Below are 13,572 nucleotides of genomic sequence, written 5' to 3'. Positions count from 1 at the left end.
TGTAATAACCTATCTGTGATGTCAGATAACAGGGCAGTCTGTGCTGCTGACCCTTCTGTTGTTCTGGAATATCCACCTATCCATGGCTGGTAGGGTGCAGAAGCCTGATTTTGCTAATAAATCTTTTGAAGGATGTTTTTAATGCTCTTATTGTGTGTTTGCTGCACAGCCTGCTGCTCTCTCAAACCGATGTGTCAGTCAAATTAGCATAAGCAGATAAATGAACAGCAGCCAGCTGCCACTGAAGAGGAGCAGATGGTGTCCTGTCAGGAATTCCCAGCCACTCTGATCAGCAGGGGCTGGAGCTGTGGGACATGGCAGTGGCTTGGGTGTGAGGACATGTTTGTGGGGACAGCAAGAGGGGGAGTTGGTGGTGGATTGGTTCCAAAGAAGCTGCCTGAAACCATGGCAGTGTTAGAACTGCTAGATTCACTGGTAACCACTTGTTGTCAGCAAGAGGAGCACAGCTGCTGCAGAGTGGTTTTTATGTCATCAGACTTATCAGCTGTGGGTAATTTTAAGGGTCTCTGGCTGTGTATAATGAATTTGAACTTCCCCCAAACGTTTTTGACACAATTTCTTCCTCCAGAGCATCAGGAGAAGCTTTTCTAGTAGGCACAAAAGTTGCTGGAGGATAAACTGATTCCTCTGTTATCCAGAAGTCTTCTAAAGTGTGTCCAGAAAAGTGCAACAGAGCTGTGAGGGGTCTGGAGCACACAGCTTATGGGGAGCAGCTGAGGGATGAGAGGTGGTGGCCTCAAGTAGTGCCAGGGGAAGCTCAGCTCCATTATGCAGAGACCATGAAATGAGAGTCATGTTCTCTGTGAGTGAAGCCCAGGGGTTGTGTCCATGCAGGAAGAGCCTGTGCACTGCTTGAGTACATGTGGTGGAAGAGAAGGGTCTGGCCTGTGAAGAGTTAGTGAAGGGTAGAAGGGTAGTGGATGCAAAGGGAGGATGTTGGAGTTTGAGTGGTGGCCAGCACAAGCTGAAACAGAACTTCTCTAATAATGTTCTCTTGGGACAGTGAGGAAGGTTCAGGAATTTAAGGTTGCAAGAACCTTATTTTTTTCCTACTTTTGTCTGGTAAGACTTTTGGAGACTTAATTGTGCAGGAAGCATGTAACGTCAGAAGTCATTTTCTCATCCAGCATAAAGGTACTTTGTTTTATTGCAAGGATCAAGGAGCCTAGGGATCCTTGTGACTGAGCTGCTAGAAAATGCCTTGTCTTTAGATATTACTGCTCCATTAGGAAGTAATTGTTAGTGAAGCAAGTTTAAAACTTCTTTTTGATACTTTGGAAGAGTGTTTGAAACCACTGCTACAGAGCCTCCTTTGGCCTTTCTGCTTTTTGTTAGAGATTGAGTGCCTTCACTTTGCAATCTGAATTTAAAAGAGAGAGGGAGAAGCACAGTAAGAAGCAGCTTTCCAATCCAGGCTGTCCTCCTGGGAGTTCTGGGAGCTACACCGAAGCTGCTGGGCTTTCTTCAGCTGTGTTTCTAAGAGTTAGTTGGTTGCCTAGCTCAGTGCATTTGTGAAAAGCAAAGTGCAGAGTATAGAAGTGAGACATTCTTCACGTGCCATGGATGCAGTAGCCAAATTAAGAACAGTAGTACCACGAGAACAGAGAACTACAGGCTCTGGTGTTCCTCAAATAAGGCTTTCTTATGCTCCCTCCACCTTTCTGAATTCGCTGTTAGTTGATTGTTAACTAGTTAATTTAGTGAATTTATGCTGAGGAGGTAAAACCTGGCGCCTTCGGTTGCTGAAGTGAAGCTGTTTGTTATGTTCTGAGAGCTGCTCCTGCGCAGCAGGGAGTGCTGTGCACTGCAGCTCCGTTTAGTGCCGTCCTTATTCATGCACAGCATCTTCTGTCTTTCTGAAACACCCAGGTTTGACTACTCAAGCGTGGCTTTGCAGCGAGGCATTTTCTTTGAGAGCTGTGACCTTAAATGCAAAGCATTTCCTCTGTTGTTTTTTAACCTTTCTGATAACCCCTGTGTGATTTTTGTCACTTGTTGTAAATATTCTCGTGACAAATCCTTGCAGGCCTTTTTGCACTTATAGTAAATATGGCGCCGTGTTTTCCACCAGGGGGACTGCAGCTATGAACTGGAGCTTCAGCCTCACCTTCGTATTGAAGACGTTCACAGGAATAAAAGTCATCTTTCCTCAAGCAGTTCCACGTCTGCTCAGCAGACTCGCTCTTCTAAAAGAGACATGGCGCACACAAAAAGAATGCTTGTACCTGATGTAAGTGATAATGAGAGAGAATTCTTTTCTGTATTTAAAACAAACACTAAGACTTCCAGAAGAACTCCTGGACTGGACTTGGAAGAGCCTGAGTTGCCTACAGATGCCAATGCTTCAGAGCCTTGCTCAGCAAAAAGGCTCACTCTGGTTGAGAGTGCTGAGCAGGGCAGTCAAAGGGAGGAGGAAATAGAGAAGGTGACATTTGACTTAAATGAATTTAATGACTTATGTGGTGATGGTGAGAGTACTGTAACTCATGAAAGTGCAGCAGTGAAGGATCTCAGGTTGCTAGAAAAGCACTGCAGGTCAGTGGGGCTGAACCACACAGATTTGGGTTGCAGCAACTTCACAGCTGAGAAATCTGTGTCCTCTGACTTATTTTATCTCCCAGAATCACACGTGGATTCATTTGTTCTTGTGAGCTCCTCTGAAGAGCTTTCTAGGCCAGAAGAAACATTTTCCAGTGTGAGGAGGCTGTTAGCACATTCTCCTCCTCCTGTCAGTAAACTTGAAGATGTTGAAAAGCTGCTGAGACAGGAGGAAACACCGTGCCCTCTTCCAAAGGTGTCTTGCAGGAGTTATTCAGGGCAACTGCTGGACAAAGACTTTTCCTTAGAAGTCAGTCACTCACTGCTGCCTGCTGAAAGTCCGGAGCTGGAGGTCGCTGTTGACCTGAGTGCTTCTGTAAATACCTGCATTTCAAAACCTACCTCATCTTCACCACCAGCTGCTGCACCTCCGTGGGATGGCAGCTTCCACAGTCTGCTGGGCAAGGAGGGACTCACAGCAAATCACACAAATAACCCTTCAAATAAACACTCCGTTCAGAGAGATGGAGCTCTAGAAACAAACAAGAGAAATGTGACTATTGGTGAAGAGCAGAGCATACATTTGTTTGAAGATGAGCACATCTACGGAGCAAATGATGAAACGACGCCTGTGGACGCGGAACCTTCGCTCAGGTCGGGTTCAGGCAGGCACCCTGCTTGGCCAACTGCAGGGCCAGACTCCCAGCTGCCTCCCTCAGGGCCGGGCTGCCCACATGGGGACACGGCCTGCACTGAAGGGGCAGCGCGGGGGGAATCAGCACCCAGGGGAGCGCGGGGCCACGGCAGTGCGGCTGAGGAGGCCCTGCACACCAGTGACCTCTGGGACTGTTCCCAGGAACTGTTTTCTGTTAACTTCGATCTGGGGTTTTCCATTGAAGAGTGTGAGAAGGAAATCTTTGAAGTAGACACGGATGCTGTTAATACCCCCAAATTAAACGGTGCCTCGGGGAGCCGTGCAGATGTGCAACTCGCCGCCAATAAAACATCTCTGAACGATGGCTGCAGGATTCAAACATCCCCAAAATGGGATTGCAAAGATCTAGAGGGAAGAAACATTTCCACACCACTGGCCCTGCAGGGCAGAAACGTGAGGGGGATGCCAGGGGACAGGACGGGACGGGGCTCACAGGGAGCCTCACCTCCTTCACCTTCTACCCCAACGGGCAGGAAGGTTAGCAGTGCTGGAGCTGCCAAAAGGATTCGTAAGAACGTGTTCTCTGCTGTCAGGGAGGAAATTCCAGAGGTTCATCCTACGGATAAAGTGAATGCAGACTCACAGAGAAAGAGCTTCGGGAGCTCAGCCTTGGATGTACTTGATTCCACTGGAGGAAGAACTGAAAACCTGGAAGGCACCAACCTTCATGCTTCACGTGTGTTTCCTGCTGAAGGTAGGGAATTCAGAGTACAGTTAGCTTCATGTTTAAGCAAATACTGCTGAATCCAATATCTTTCAGACTCCAAAAACCTTGGAGATGTGGCATTGAGGGATGTGGTCATTGGGTGTGGTGGAGGTAGGGTTGGCCTTCGGGATCTTAGAGCTCTTTTCCTGCCTTTATCATTCTATGATCTTCAGCTGGCTGTTGTGACTTAGCTGGTTAAGATGGAAGAAGAGGGGAATAATGGTTGTGTTTCTCAATCTGGCTCCATCAGGAGGCTTTCCAGAGCTTCCACCTCCTGTAACATGTCCTGCATTCTAACTTACCCAGCTGAGGCTGAAGTGCATGCATACATATTGGAGAAAGCAGTCAGAATTAAACTGCTGGTAACTCTCCACAAATACTAACAGTGCAGCCATGTGAGCTGCACCTGCCTTTAAAGCCATTTCTCAGTCCTCTCAGTAGCTTATTTATAACCATCAGATCTGTTGTGCTTCACTCCCTGTGTGCATGTTTGCACATTTTTCTATCGTTGTTCCTGAGGAACAGAAGCTCTACTGATGAGTTTCTTTCTTGCAGTTACATGACAACTGACGTGTCTAAATTTTCTGCTGATGCCCTCTGCACTGGCCTGGCTTGTGTTTGAAACATCAGCTCTTTGTAGGATCGATTCTGACTTTATTTCCTGCACTTGTCTGATTTGGGAGCAACATATTTAGTTATTTTTTAAGTGCTTTTGATAATTTCCATCCACTGAATGCACCTCATAAGTGGCCATCATTCTCCACTCGTACGCTGCTTGGAGATCCTGTTCTCTCTATTTCAGCAAAAGCAATCCTTTGGGGATAAGCAGAAAGGCTGCAGTTCTGTGAAATACGATTAGAGAGGGGACTGCTTGGTGAGTTGTGCTTTTGTTTCAGTGCATCCGAAGTTGTACAGATGACAGAAAGTCTCCTGAGGTGTAACACTTGAACTCACCTTCTAAGGGCTTCTCTGCACGTCCCAGCTCCTGCTCCATTTTTCTGCTCCCTTTCTCTGTATCTGTATTGCCTGGGGAAATCATTTCCTCTCGGAGAATCTCCAGGAAAGTGGGATTTATTGTACATCTCAACTGGAGAGTATTTATTTTGATTAAAAGGGCTAAAGAGAGCAGTGTCTGCAGCACAGATCAATAAGCAATCTCCTTTGGAGGTACTTTTATAAGAGATGGAGTTTGATTGTTCGGTTGTAGCAATACTGCACTCTGGACAATGCATTTCCTTACCATTGTTGCTTACTGTTTTTTTCTGTAGGAACCAGCAGTGAAAGCGAAGAGGAGATTGTTTTCCAGAGGAAAAATAGGAGAAAGAATGTTTTGAAGTCTCCTGATGTGAGTCTTAAAAGGGAAAAGACAAGAGGAGCAAAATGCCGAGCGCGTCAAACGTCAGAACAAACGTCTCCCTGCAATTATTCTTCTTTCTGTGCACAGGTTGTGAATGACAGTGATTTTGAATCTCCAGTTCGTGCCGTCAGGAAGCGCCAACATCCGCTGAGCGTGGTGAGTGGGGGCTGTGTGCTAAGGAGGGGAAACAGTGTAAACTCGTTTATGGAGTGTGCTTGTAAGCGTTCACTCCGTTTGCACTCAGTAGGAAGGTGTCACTGAACAGACCTTCTGCCCTCTGCCCCAAGGCACACCAGAATGCCATTTGTTCCTTCACAGAACCACAGAACGGCCCGGGTTGGAAGGGACCTCAAGGATCACGAAGCTCCAACCCCCCTGTGCCATGCAGGGCCACCAACCTCCACATTTCACAGCAGCCCAGGCTGCCCAGGGCCCCATCCAACCTGGCCTCCAACACCTCCAGGGATGGACGGGGCATCACAGCCTCTCTGGGCAGCTGTTCCAGCACCTCACCACTCTCACAGCACACAACTTCCCCCTGACATCCAACCTCAATCTGCCATCCCTCAACTCCAAACCATTTCCCCTTGTCCTGCTGTCATCTCCCCTTGCCAAGAGCTGACTCCTCTCCTGTCTGCAGGCTCCCTTTAGGTACTGCAGGCTGCACTGAGCTCACCCTGCAGCCTTCTCTTCTCCATGCTGAACTCCCTCAGCCTGCAGGGCTTCCTTCCTTCAGTTCTCCTGCAGGGTCTCCTACGATGACTTTGCAGCTGTTTGGTGCAGGTGTGAGAGCTGAGCTTTGTGAAAGGCAGTCAATAACCCTTCTGCGAAACTTGGAACCAAAACAATGTTCACACCACATTTAATCTGATTTTTCACCCTAAATGATGTGTTTTTCTGTTCTATTCTGAAAGGCCCAGTTTTTGCATTTCCTAGAACGATTGGCATCATTTTGACATGTGTAATCAATTACACTAATCTGGTGTTGCTTAGGAAATGCCAGATGTTGAAGAATGACTGTGACTGAAGGGTGGCTTGCTTTATTCTTATTTACTGAAGTGTTTGTGAAACTCTCCTCCAGTCTGACTTGTCCAGTGATGACAGTGTGGATTTTCACAAGAACCCAAACAGGAGCAGCGAGGGCTGCTCAGCAGTGGGCACCAAGGCACAGCTGAGAGGTGTGAAACGCCAGAAGGTCAGGAGCAATGTTCCACATAAGGTAAGGCATTCCTTGTCCCTCTGAGTGGGCTGGAGCACGCATCTGGAGCAGCTGGCATTCAGGTTGCAGTGCCTTTAGCTGCTTTGCTTTGTCCTGCTTGTATGTACATATGTAAGCGTACGTGTTTGCAACAGAAGATCTAGTTCAGAGAAATGCCTCTGTGAACCTGAGCAGCACGTGTTAGCAAACAAACTAAAAGAGAAGTTGTGAGGTTTAACTTTGTGTTCAAATTGTGAGAACAAGAAAAAAAAAAATCTAACTTGTCTGCATCCGGTTTTAAAAAGCCACAAAAATGGCAGAAAGCTCAAGCACTGGTTTGAGAATCATTCATTGTAGAGCTTGTGTGTCTGCATGTGTCATGGCCTGAGAATGAGAGCAGTTGGGCAGGAAGGCTCTTACCATGTCCAGTGCTGCTCTGCAGGGCTGACCTCAAGTGACAGCACATCAGGAGGGCCCTGTGCTGATGCCCTCCAACACTGCCTGGCAGTGCAGCACCAGGTTCCCAGCAAGCTGTGCCAGTGTCTGCACAGCTCACCATGAAGCAATGCTTTGTGTCACACAGAATCACAGAATTGTAGGGGTTGGAAGGGACCTGCAGAGATCATCGAGTCCAACCCCCCAACCTTCTACTTGTATTACCTTCTCTGAACCTCCCCTGGTGCCACTTTGTTCTAAAGATAGCCCTCTTTATGGAGACCTTCCTGTGGTAGCAGTTCTTTATATTTTGAAATGAAAATAATTATGGAGACCAGAAATCCATTTTTCAGTTGGATGGGGCCCTGGGCAGCCTGGGCTGCTGTGAAATGTGGAGGTTGGTGGCCCTGCATGGCACAGGGGGGTTGGAGCTTCGTGATCCTTGAGGTCCCCTCCAACCCGGGCTGTTCTGTGATTCTGTTTTGGTGAGATCAGCAGGCTCATAAAAAGAGTGGGTGTTACTTACATACTCATGAAATTCCACTCTTCTTTCACCTATCAGCTTATCTAACCGTTCCTAATGATGGACATGGCAATTCCACATCCTCTGAAAACTCGCTAACTTCTTGTTTTCTGACTGTGGCCATGCTGTTATTTTCTGGTGGCACAGTGCTTTCCATGCTGCAGTTCATCCTCTCAGGTCTTTCAGAAGTAAGACTGATGGAGGCTGATCACCAGTAGCACTGGGAGTTCTCTTAAGTGCTGACCTCCAGTGCAGTTCGTAATAATCAAAATACTGCTAGGAAAGGGGCTGCTAATGATGCCTGTCATTCAGGCTTCTAGTTGGTGCAAGCAGGTCTTTCAAAAGGCTCAGGAAATGCTGAAAGTCGGAGATCATAGAGCCATAGAATGGCCTGGGTTGCACAGGAGCACAGTGCTCATCCAGCTCCAAGCCCTGCTGTGTGCAGGTCGCCAACCAGCAGCCCAGGCTGCCCAGAGCCACATCCAGCCTGGCCTTGAATGCCTGCAGGGATGGGGCACCCACAGCCTCCTTGGGCAACCTGTGCCAGTGCCTCACTGCCCTCTGGCTGAAAAACTTCCTCCTGAACTTCCTTTTCTTTTTCAGGATCCAACCCAAACCTCCCCTGTCTCACTTTAAATCCCTTCCCCTTGTCCTGTCACCATCCACCCTCACAGACAGCCGTTCCCCCTCCTTGCAGCATTAACCTGGTGCAAGCAGCAGTGCACACTGTGTGTGGTTGGCCAGCACTTTGCAGTCCAGCTTCACCCTTCAGCACTCTCTGTGCTCTGTTATTTCCCTGAGTGCTGTGTTCTTCCCATCACCTTCCCTTGGGACGGATTCTCCTTTTGGCTGATGTTCTGAGTCCGTGGAAGCATTTAACGGGAGGCCTCCTGTAACATCAGTTAATTGTAGCAGTAATGAATCGGTCTGGCTGAAAATTTGATTGGCCTTCTTTTCTTTTTCAGGATGCAGGAAGACAGTTTTTAGATGAAGAAGCTGAGTTGTCCCAGCAGGATGAGAGCTGTGTTTCTTCTGATGAGACTGAGGACACAGACAAGGAGCTGAGCTCCTCACTGGCTCAATTCCTGAATGACGACGCAGAGGTCACACAGGCGTTAAATGGTGAGTGGTGAGTGGTTGGTGAAGGGAGGTGTGATAGTGCTGTGTGAGAGCTGCAGCCCTCAGCTACTTGCTGTGTAAGCAGCGCAAGCCTCAGCTGTAAGCAGTGACTTCCTCAGCTGTGCTAGACGAGGTGCTCTCCATCTCTGTACCTTTACTGTTGGTGTTCTCGTGGGTTTCCTATGGAATCCTTCACAGGAATCTGCTGTGCGATTGCTTTGTGCAGAGTGGAAAATGGGTATTTTGAGGCTGGAGTTCTCTGACTGCGAGTCAGCCAACCCCTCATACGACATTATGAACAAATGGAAGCAGAATTTCCCATTTCACTTACAAAGTTCTGAAGTTGCAGGTCTTCTCTATAACATGATGTGGAATAGCAGTACCGGTGTTAAATATAAACAGTGATGTTGGCAGAGGCAGAGCTGAGATGGTGCTGGCTTTTGGCCAAGATTCACTTCACCCTGTGGTTCTAAACCTCATCTCTCCCTAGGATATTTGCATGCTGGAATCGTCCTGTTGCCATTTAAGAGATTCCCAGATGTTGTTCAGGATTTTCCTCCTCCACTGAAATCTCTGGAATCCTAGGATCAAAGAATGGTTTGGGTCGGAAGGGACCTTTAAGACCATGTAGTTCCACCCCCCTGCTGTAGGCTGGGGCACATCTCTCTAACTCAAGGGCAGCCCTCTTGAAGTGCAGGCTGCACACACTGCTGCTGAGCCCTGGGGGGATCTTTGGGGGTGTGTGGAGAACTTCAGATGTAGGGGGCTGTAAGGAATGGCTCATGGAAAAGAAGGTATCCTAAGAATGAAAGAAAAAATGTATCCTTAATAGTCCTGCAATGTCTTTGTTTAATTCAGACTCTGAGATGAGAGGTGTTTACCTGAAGTCCGTGCGCAGCCCAGCTCTGGGGAGCAGATACAAAATGGTGCATCGGGAATTCAGCAGCACTGACATTTTCTCACAGGTATGGAACCAAACAGTTGCTGTCTGTGTGAGGCTGGGTTACATGTGATGGCATTTCAGTCCCAGTCCTACCTTCAGGAGTTGTTTGCAGCCTATTGCTGCTAAAAAGTAAGTTCTAAGAAAAGATTTTTGGCATCATTTTGATTTTCAAGTTGAAAGCATGCAGAAGCTCTGTGATAGAAGCACACACGTTCCTTTGGCTGCAGTGAGGCTGTCAGCAGTGTGGAGCAAAAGCAGCCTGGTGCTCTGCGTCCATCCCAGTGCAGGAGTTGTGGTCATCACTGCTGAGCCACGTAGGGCTCCTGAGATTCCCCCAGGCCCACCAGCTTACCTTCCCTCTCTGCTCCCTCTGTCCTCCTCTGGCACCTCTCAGGAAGCCCACTCTCGCTCAGCACACGATGTTTCCTGTCCTGTACTGAATTCCAGGAAGAAGAAGGAGCCCCAAAGCAGAAGTGTGGCACTTTGGGCTGCTGCTGTTACCCAGCTGTATGCCCTGCACTATCCAGACAAGCCAGCAGTGCCAACAGGTGCCAGTGTATCTAGCAAAAGACAAGGTTAGCTCCCCAGATACAGGTGATAAAGAATGAGAAAATGAAGCAGCATGCTTTCTCTCTCACTGCCATCTCATTGCTGCTGCTCAGCCCTCCAGCAGCCTGAGCCCTCATGTGGCCCTGGAAGAACACGTTGTGTCCTGAGCAGGAGCAGCCCTGGAGCTGATCCCCTGGTGGGCAGCTGCCCTGCTGCACGCAGTCACATGTATGCACTAGTTTGGAGATGTGTCCTATGTGCACTGTCTGTTCAGTTCTGTTCTGTTCTACACTCTTGGTACATCACATGGCAAATCGCTTTTTAGTTATTTAGTCTTTAATTTCCCCTCTATTTCATAGAGTCCAAATATATCACAGAACTGGAACAATGGCTGCTTGGGATGATTTCTTAGCACCCCTACCCCGAGGTTTATTTCTTTTTCCCATACTCCTGTCTGTATCTCATCCTTGGCAAAACAAAACTGAGGTCTGTATTGATGAAGAGAACAAACAACTTTGGTAGTGCTGGTGGTGATGAACAAAAACTCAGCTTGTGCTCGCTGATGATTTGCAAGCAGATAAGAACAAGTCATGCAATTCAATTTCCAGCCAGCGTGGGCTTACAGTGTCAGCTTTGTTGTTCACACAGAGGCAGGGTGCTACTGAAGATGCAAAGCCTGAACTTCCATTTCCTTTTTAAAATCATAAAGGCACCGTGAAGTGTTTCTGCCAGCAAGGTGTGTGTGTCTGTGCAGAGCTGATGTTGTATGGTAGTGCTGTGTTTAGAGTCTGCCTGGTTTTCCTGCAAACCCAGCATGTCCTGAGTGTGCTTCTGTGGCACTGACCTGCAGCCCTGTGCAGTACAATATTCCTGCCTGAAGCACAGACCTCTTCAGTGGCATTATTAGCTAATTGATGCTCCCTGAAAGCTTTCTGCTGACAAGTCACAGAATCATTAAGGCCAGAAAGGCCTCCAAGATCACCAGGTGGGTTCAACCCCACCCCACCATGGCTCTGTCCCACACCTCCATCTTCTGGAGCACCCACAGGATGGTGACCCACCACAACCAGGGCAGCTGTGCCAATGCAGCACTGCTCTTCCAGAGAGTAAATAGCTCCTAATATCCAACCTGAGCCAATGAAATCTTACGTGGATGTGTGAGAAGCTCAGGGGCTCTGTGTGTGCGTGGGCCGGGTTGATAAGCAAAGGTGGGCCAAGAGGAAGAGCAAAGTCATTGCATTCCTTCCCTCTCACCAGGTTTGTTCTTCTGCCCCCACAGATCCCTGAGCAAGACGAGACCTACGCAGAAGACAGCTTCTGTGTTGCAGAGGGGGATGAGGAGACGTGCAAAAAAAGTGAATCGAGCGAGGAGGAGGAGATGTGCGTGAACTTTGATCTCTTGAATAATGAGAGCTTTGGTGGTGGAAGACAGCGGTACCTCACTCGGCAGAGAAAAAAACTTCACAGGGCCAAGGAGGAACAGAACTGCGCAGCACCAGGGCCGAAGAAGCCATCCCGAATTATTGTCCTGAGTGATTCCAGCGGGGAGGAAACAAGTGTCAGCAATGAGAAGGGCACGGCGTCACCCCGCTCCAGGGCAGAACAGGAGAACGCTGCCTTACTCACAACGTCGCCTTCGGTCTCTTCTGTACCACATAAAAAAACAGCTGGGGACATCAGCGCTCGTCAGTCTGCAGAGAGTGGGGGGCTGCTGGGCTGCAAGGCGGCCGTGTCTGAAATGCTGGACTTCCACCCAGGGCCTCGCTCTGCCTCAGGGAAAGAGGCTCTCCCGGCTCCTGCTGAGGTGGGTGCAGGGGCTGGCAGCGACCTCTCTGTGCCTCGCGGTGTGCAGCAGGAGCAGCCTGCCCTGGAGGCTGTTCTGTCAGGGCTGGCAGCACAGCATGGGGCTGAGTGCTTCTGGTGAGGGAGGAGAAGAGGTGTGCTGCCGGCTCTGCTCTGTGATCCCGGCCCTGCTGCTGCCACAGGAAGCTTTTCTGCATGCAGGGTGTCTGAGCACCCAATAGAGTACTAAGAAAGTGTGGAATCAGTTGCTCTTGAGTCTGACAACTGTGAGGGAATATAGATCTATTTCCAGTAGAAGAGGGACACAATTAACAATTTGGTATTGCAGTTTTAAAATACTCATTCACTTCTTCACAGGAGGGGGAACGGCTGTGTGTGAGGGTGGGTGGTGATGGGACAAGGGGAATGGTTTTAAAGTGAGACAGGGAGGTTTGGGTTGGATATGAGGAGGAAGTTTTTCAGCCAGAGGGTGGTGAGGCACTGGCACAGGTTGCCCAAGGAGGCTGTGGATGCCCCATCCCTGCAGGCATTCAAGGCCAGGCTGGATGTGGCTCTGGGCAGCCTGGGCTGCTGGTTGGCGACCTGCACACAGCAGGGGTTGGAGCTGGATGAGCACTGTGCTCCTGTGCAACCCAGGCCATTCTAGAGTTCCTCAATGAAAACAGCCTGAGCTGTATTCCCTCCCCTTAAGCTTTTCTGCTACACCTCTGTCTCTTACATCATTCAGCTTGTGTTGAACTTAACAGTGGCAGTGAACACTGCACACTTTGTCACACACGCTGCTCACTAATTGGATGCTCAAGTAATACAGGAGATTTTTGCAGGGGATTGAAGTATTGATCTGAAATTGTTCCTGAGTTGCAATGTCAGTAAGACCTTTTAAAAAGCTTTTAGGAATGGGACTTTTCCAAACTCTGTGGAATACAGGGCACGTTAAGTATCACTTTTGGGAAGTGCACTTTCAGCTGGCCTTCATTCTTTGCGCTTAACTCCCGTCATGTCTCAGACGCACTGTTGGTTTGCAGCACTTACAGCTGGGGAGCTCAGTGCAGCACACTGCTGGGAACGCTTCGGGCCCCACGAAGGTGTCTGCAGCTCTGCCCGACAGAGGCACAGCGCTGTGCGTTCTGGTGGACAGCCGTGAGATCTCCTCTGGCACAGACGTCATCTCCTCGCTGAAGGCCGTCCATGGGGTGAAGGTGCAGGTCTGCTCGCTGGGCAGCAGCGATTACGTTGTCAGCAACCGCATGGCAGTGGAAAGGAAGTTGCAGTCGGAGCTGCTGAGCTCTGTGAACAGGAGTAAGGTCACCCAGCGCATCCAGCGCCTGCGGAGCATGTTTGAGAGAGTGTGTGTGATCGTGGAGAAGGACAGGACCAAACCAGGTGGGTGTTTGGGGGCAGCGGTGGGGGAGGCGCTGATCTCTGCTCCACGCAGGTCCTGGCCCTGCTGGCCGTGTGTGTAACTGTGGAACTGAAATTGGACTGAAAGCTCTCCTGTAGCCTCTGTAGGAGTGGTACGTGCATTAGGTCGCGGGCTGACCTAGATCCACAGAGATACTTAACTACTCATTAGTGATGCATTTTCATCAACTTTGTCCATCTCTTCTCATTACACTGCTTCTGGAGTGCTGCTCATTTATTACTGGACACAACCAAGTGCTTTCT

At 49.1% G+C, this 13,572-nt stretch overlaps 1 protein-coding gene across 2 annotated transcripts in view; it reads left to right on the top strand.

Moving 5' to 3' along the window:
- Positions 1-13,572, top strand: part of FANCM (FA complementation group M) — a 57,931-nt gene that overhangs the window by 43,116 nt on the left and 1,243 nt on the right. Inside the window, exons 14-21 of one of the 2 annotated variants that reach the window (XM_052696509.1) lie at positions 2,093-3,968; positions 5,249-5,325; positions 5,425-5,493; positions 6,419-6,556; positions 8,459-8,615; positions 9,471-9,577; positions 11,384-11,908; positions 12,933-13,290. In XM_052696509.1, coding sequence (XP_052552469.1) covers positions 2,093-3,968; positions 5,249-5,325; positions 5,425-5,493; positions 6,419-6,556; positions 8,459-8,615; positions 9,471-9,577; positions 11,384-11,908; positions 12,933-13,290 — 3,307 coding nt within the window. Of the gene's footprint in view, positions 1-2,092; positions 3,969-5,248; positions 5,326-5,424; positions 5,494-6,418; positions 6,557-8,458; positions 8,616-9,470; positions 9,578-11,383; positions 11,909-12,932; positions 13,291-13,572 lie in introns of those variants that run through there. The other variant, XR_008209692.1, reaches the window with a different exon arrangement.

The sequence above is a fragment of the Tympanuchus pallidicinctus genome, unplaced genomic scaffold, assembly GCF_026119805.1.
Source record: "Tympanuchus pallidicinctus isolate F22 unplaced genomic scaffold, pur_lepc_1.0 scaffold3, whole genome shotgun sequence".
Lineage (NCBI taxonomy): Eukaryota > Metazoa > Chordata > Aves > Galliformes > Phasianidae > Tympanuchus > Tympanuchus pallidicinctus.
This window is presented reverse-complemented; position numbering and strand designations above follow the sequence as displayed.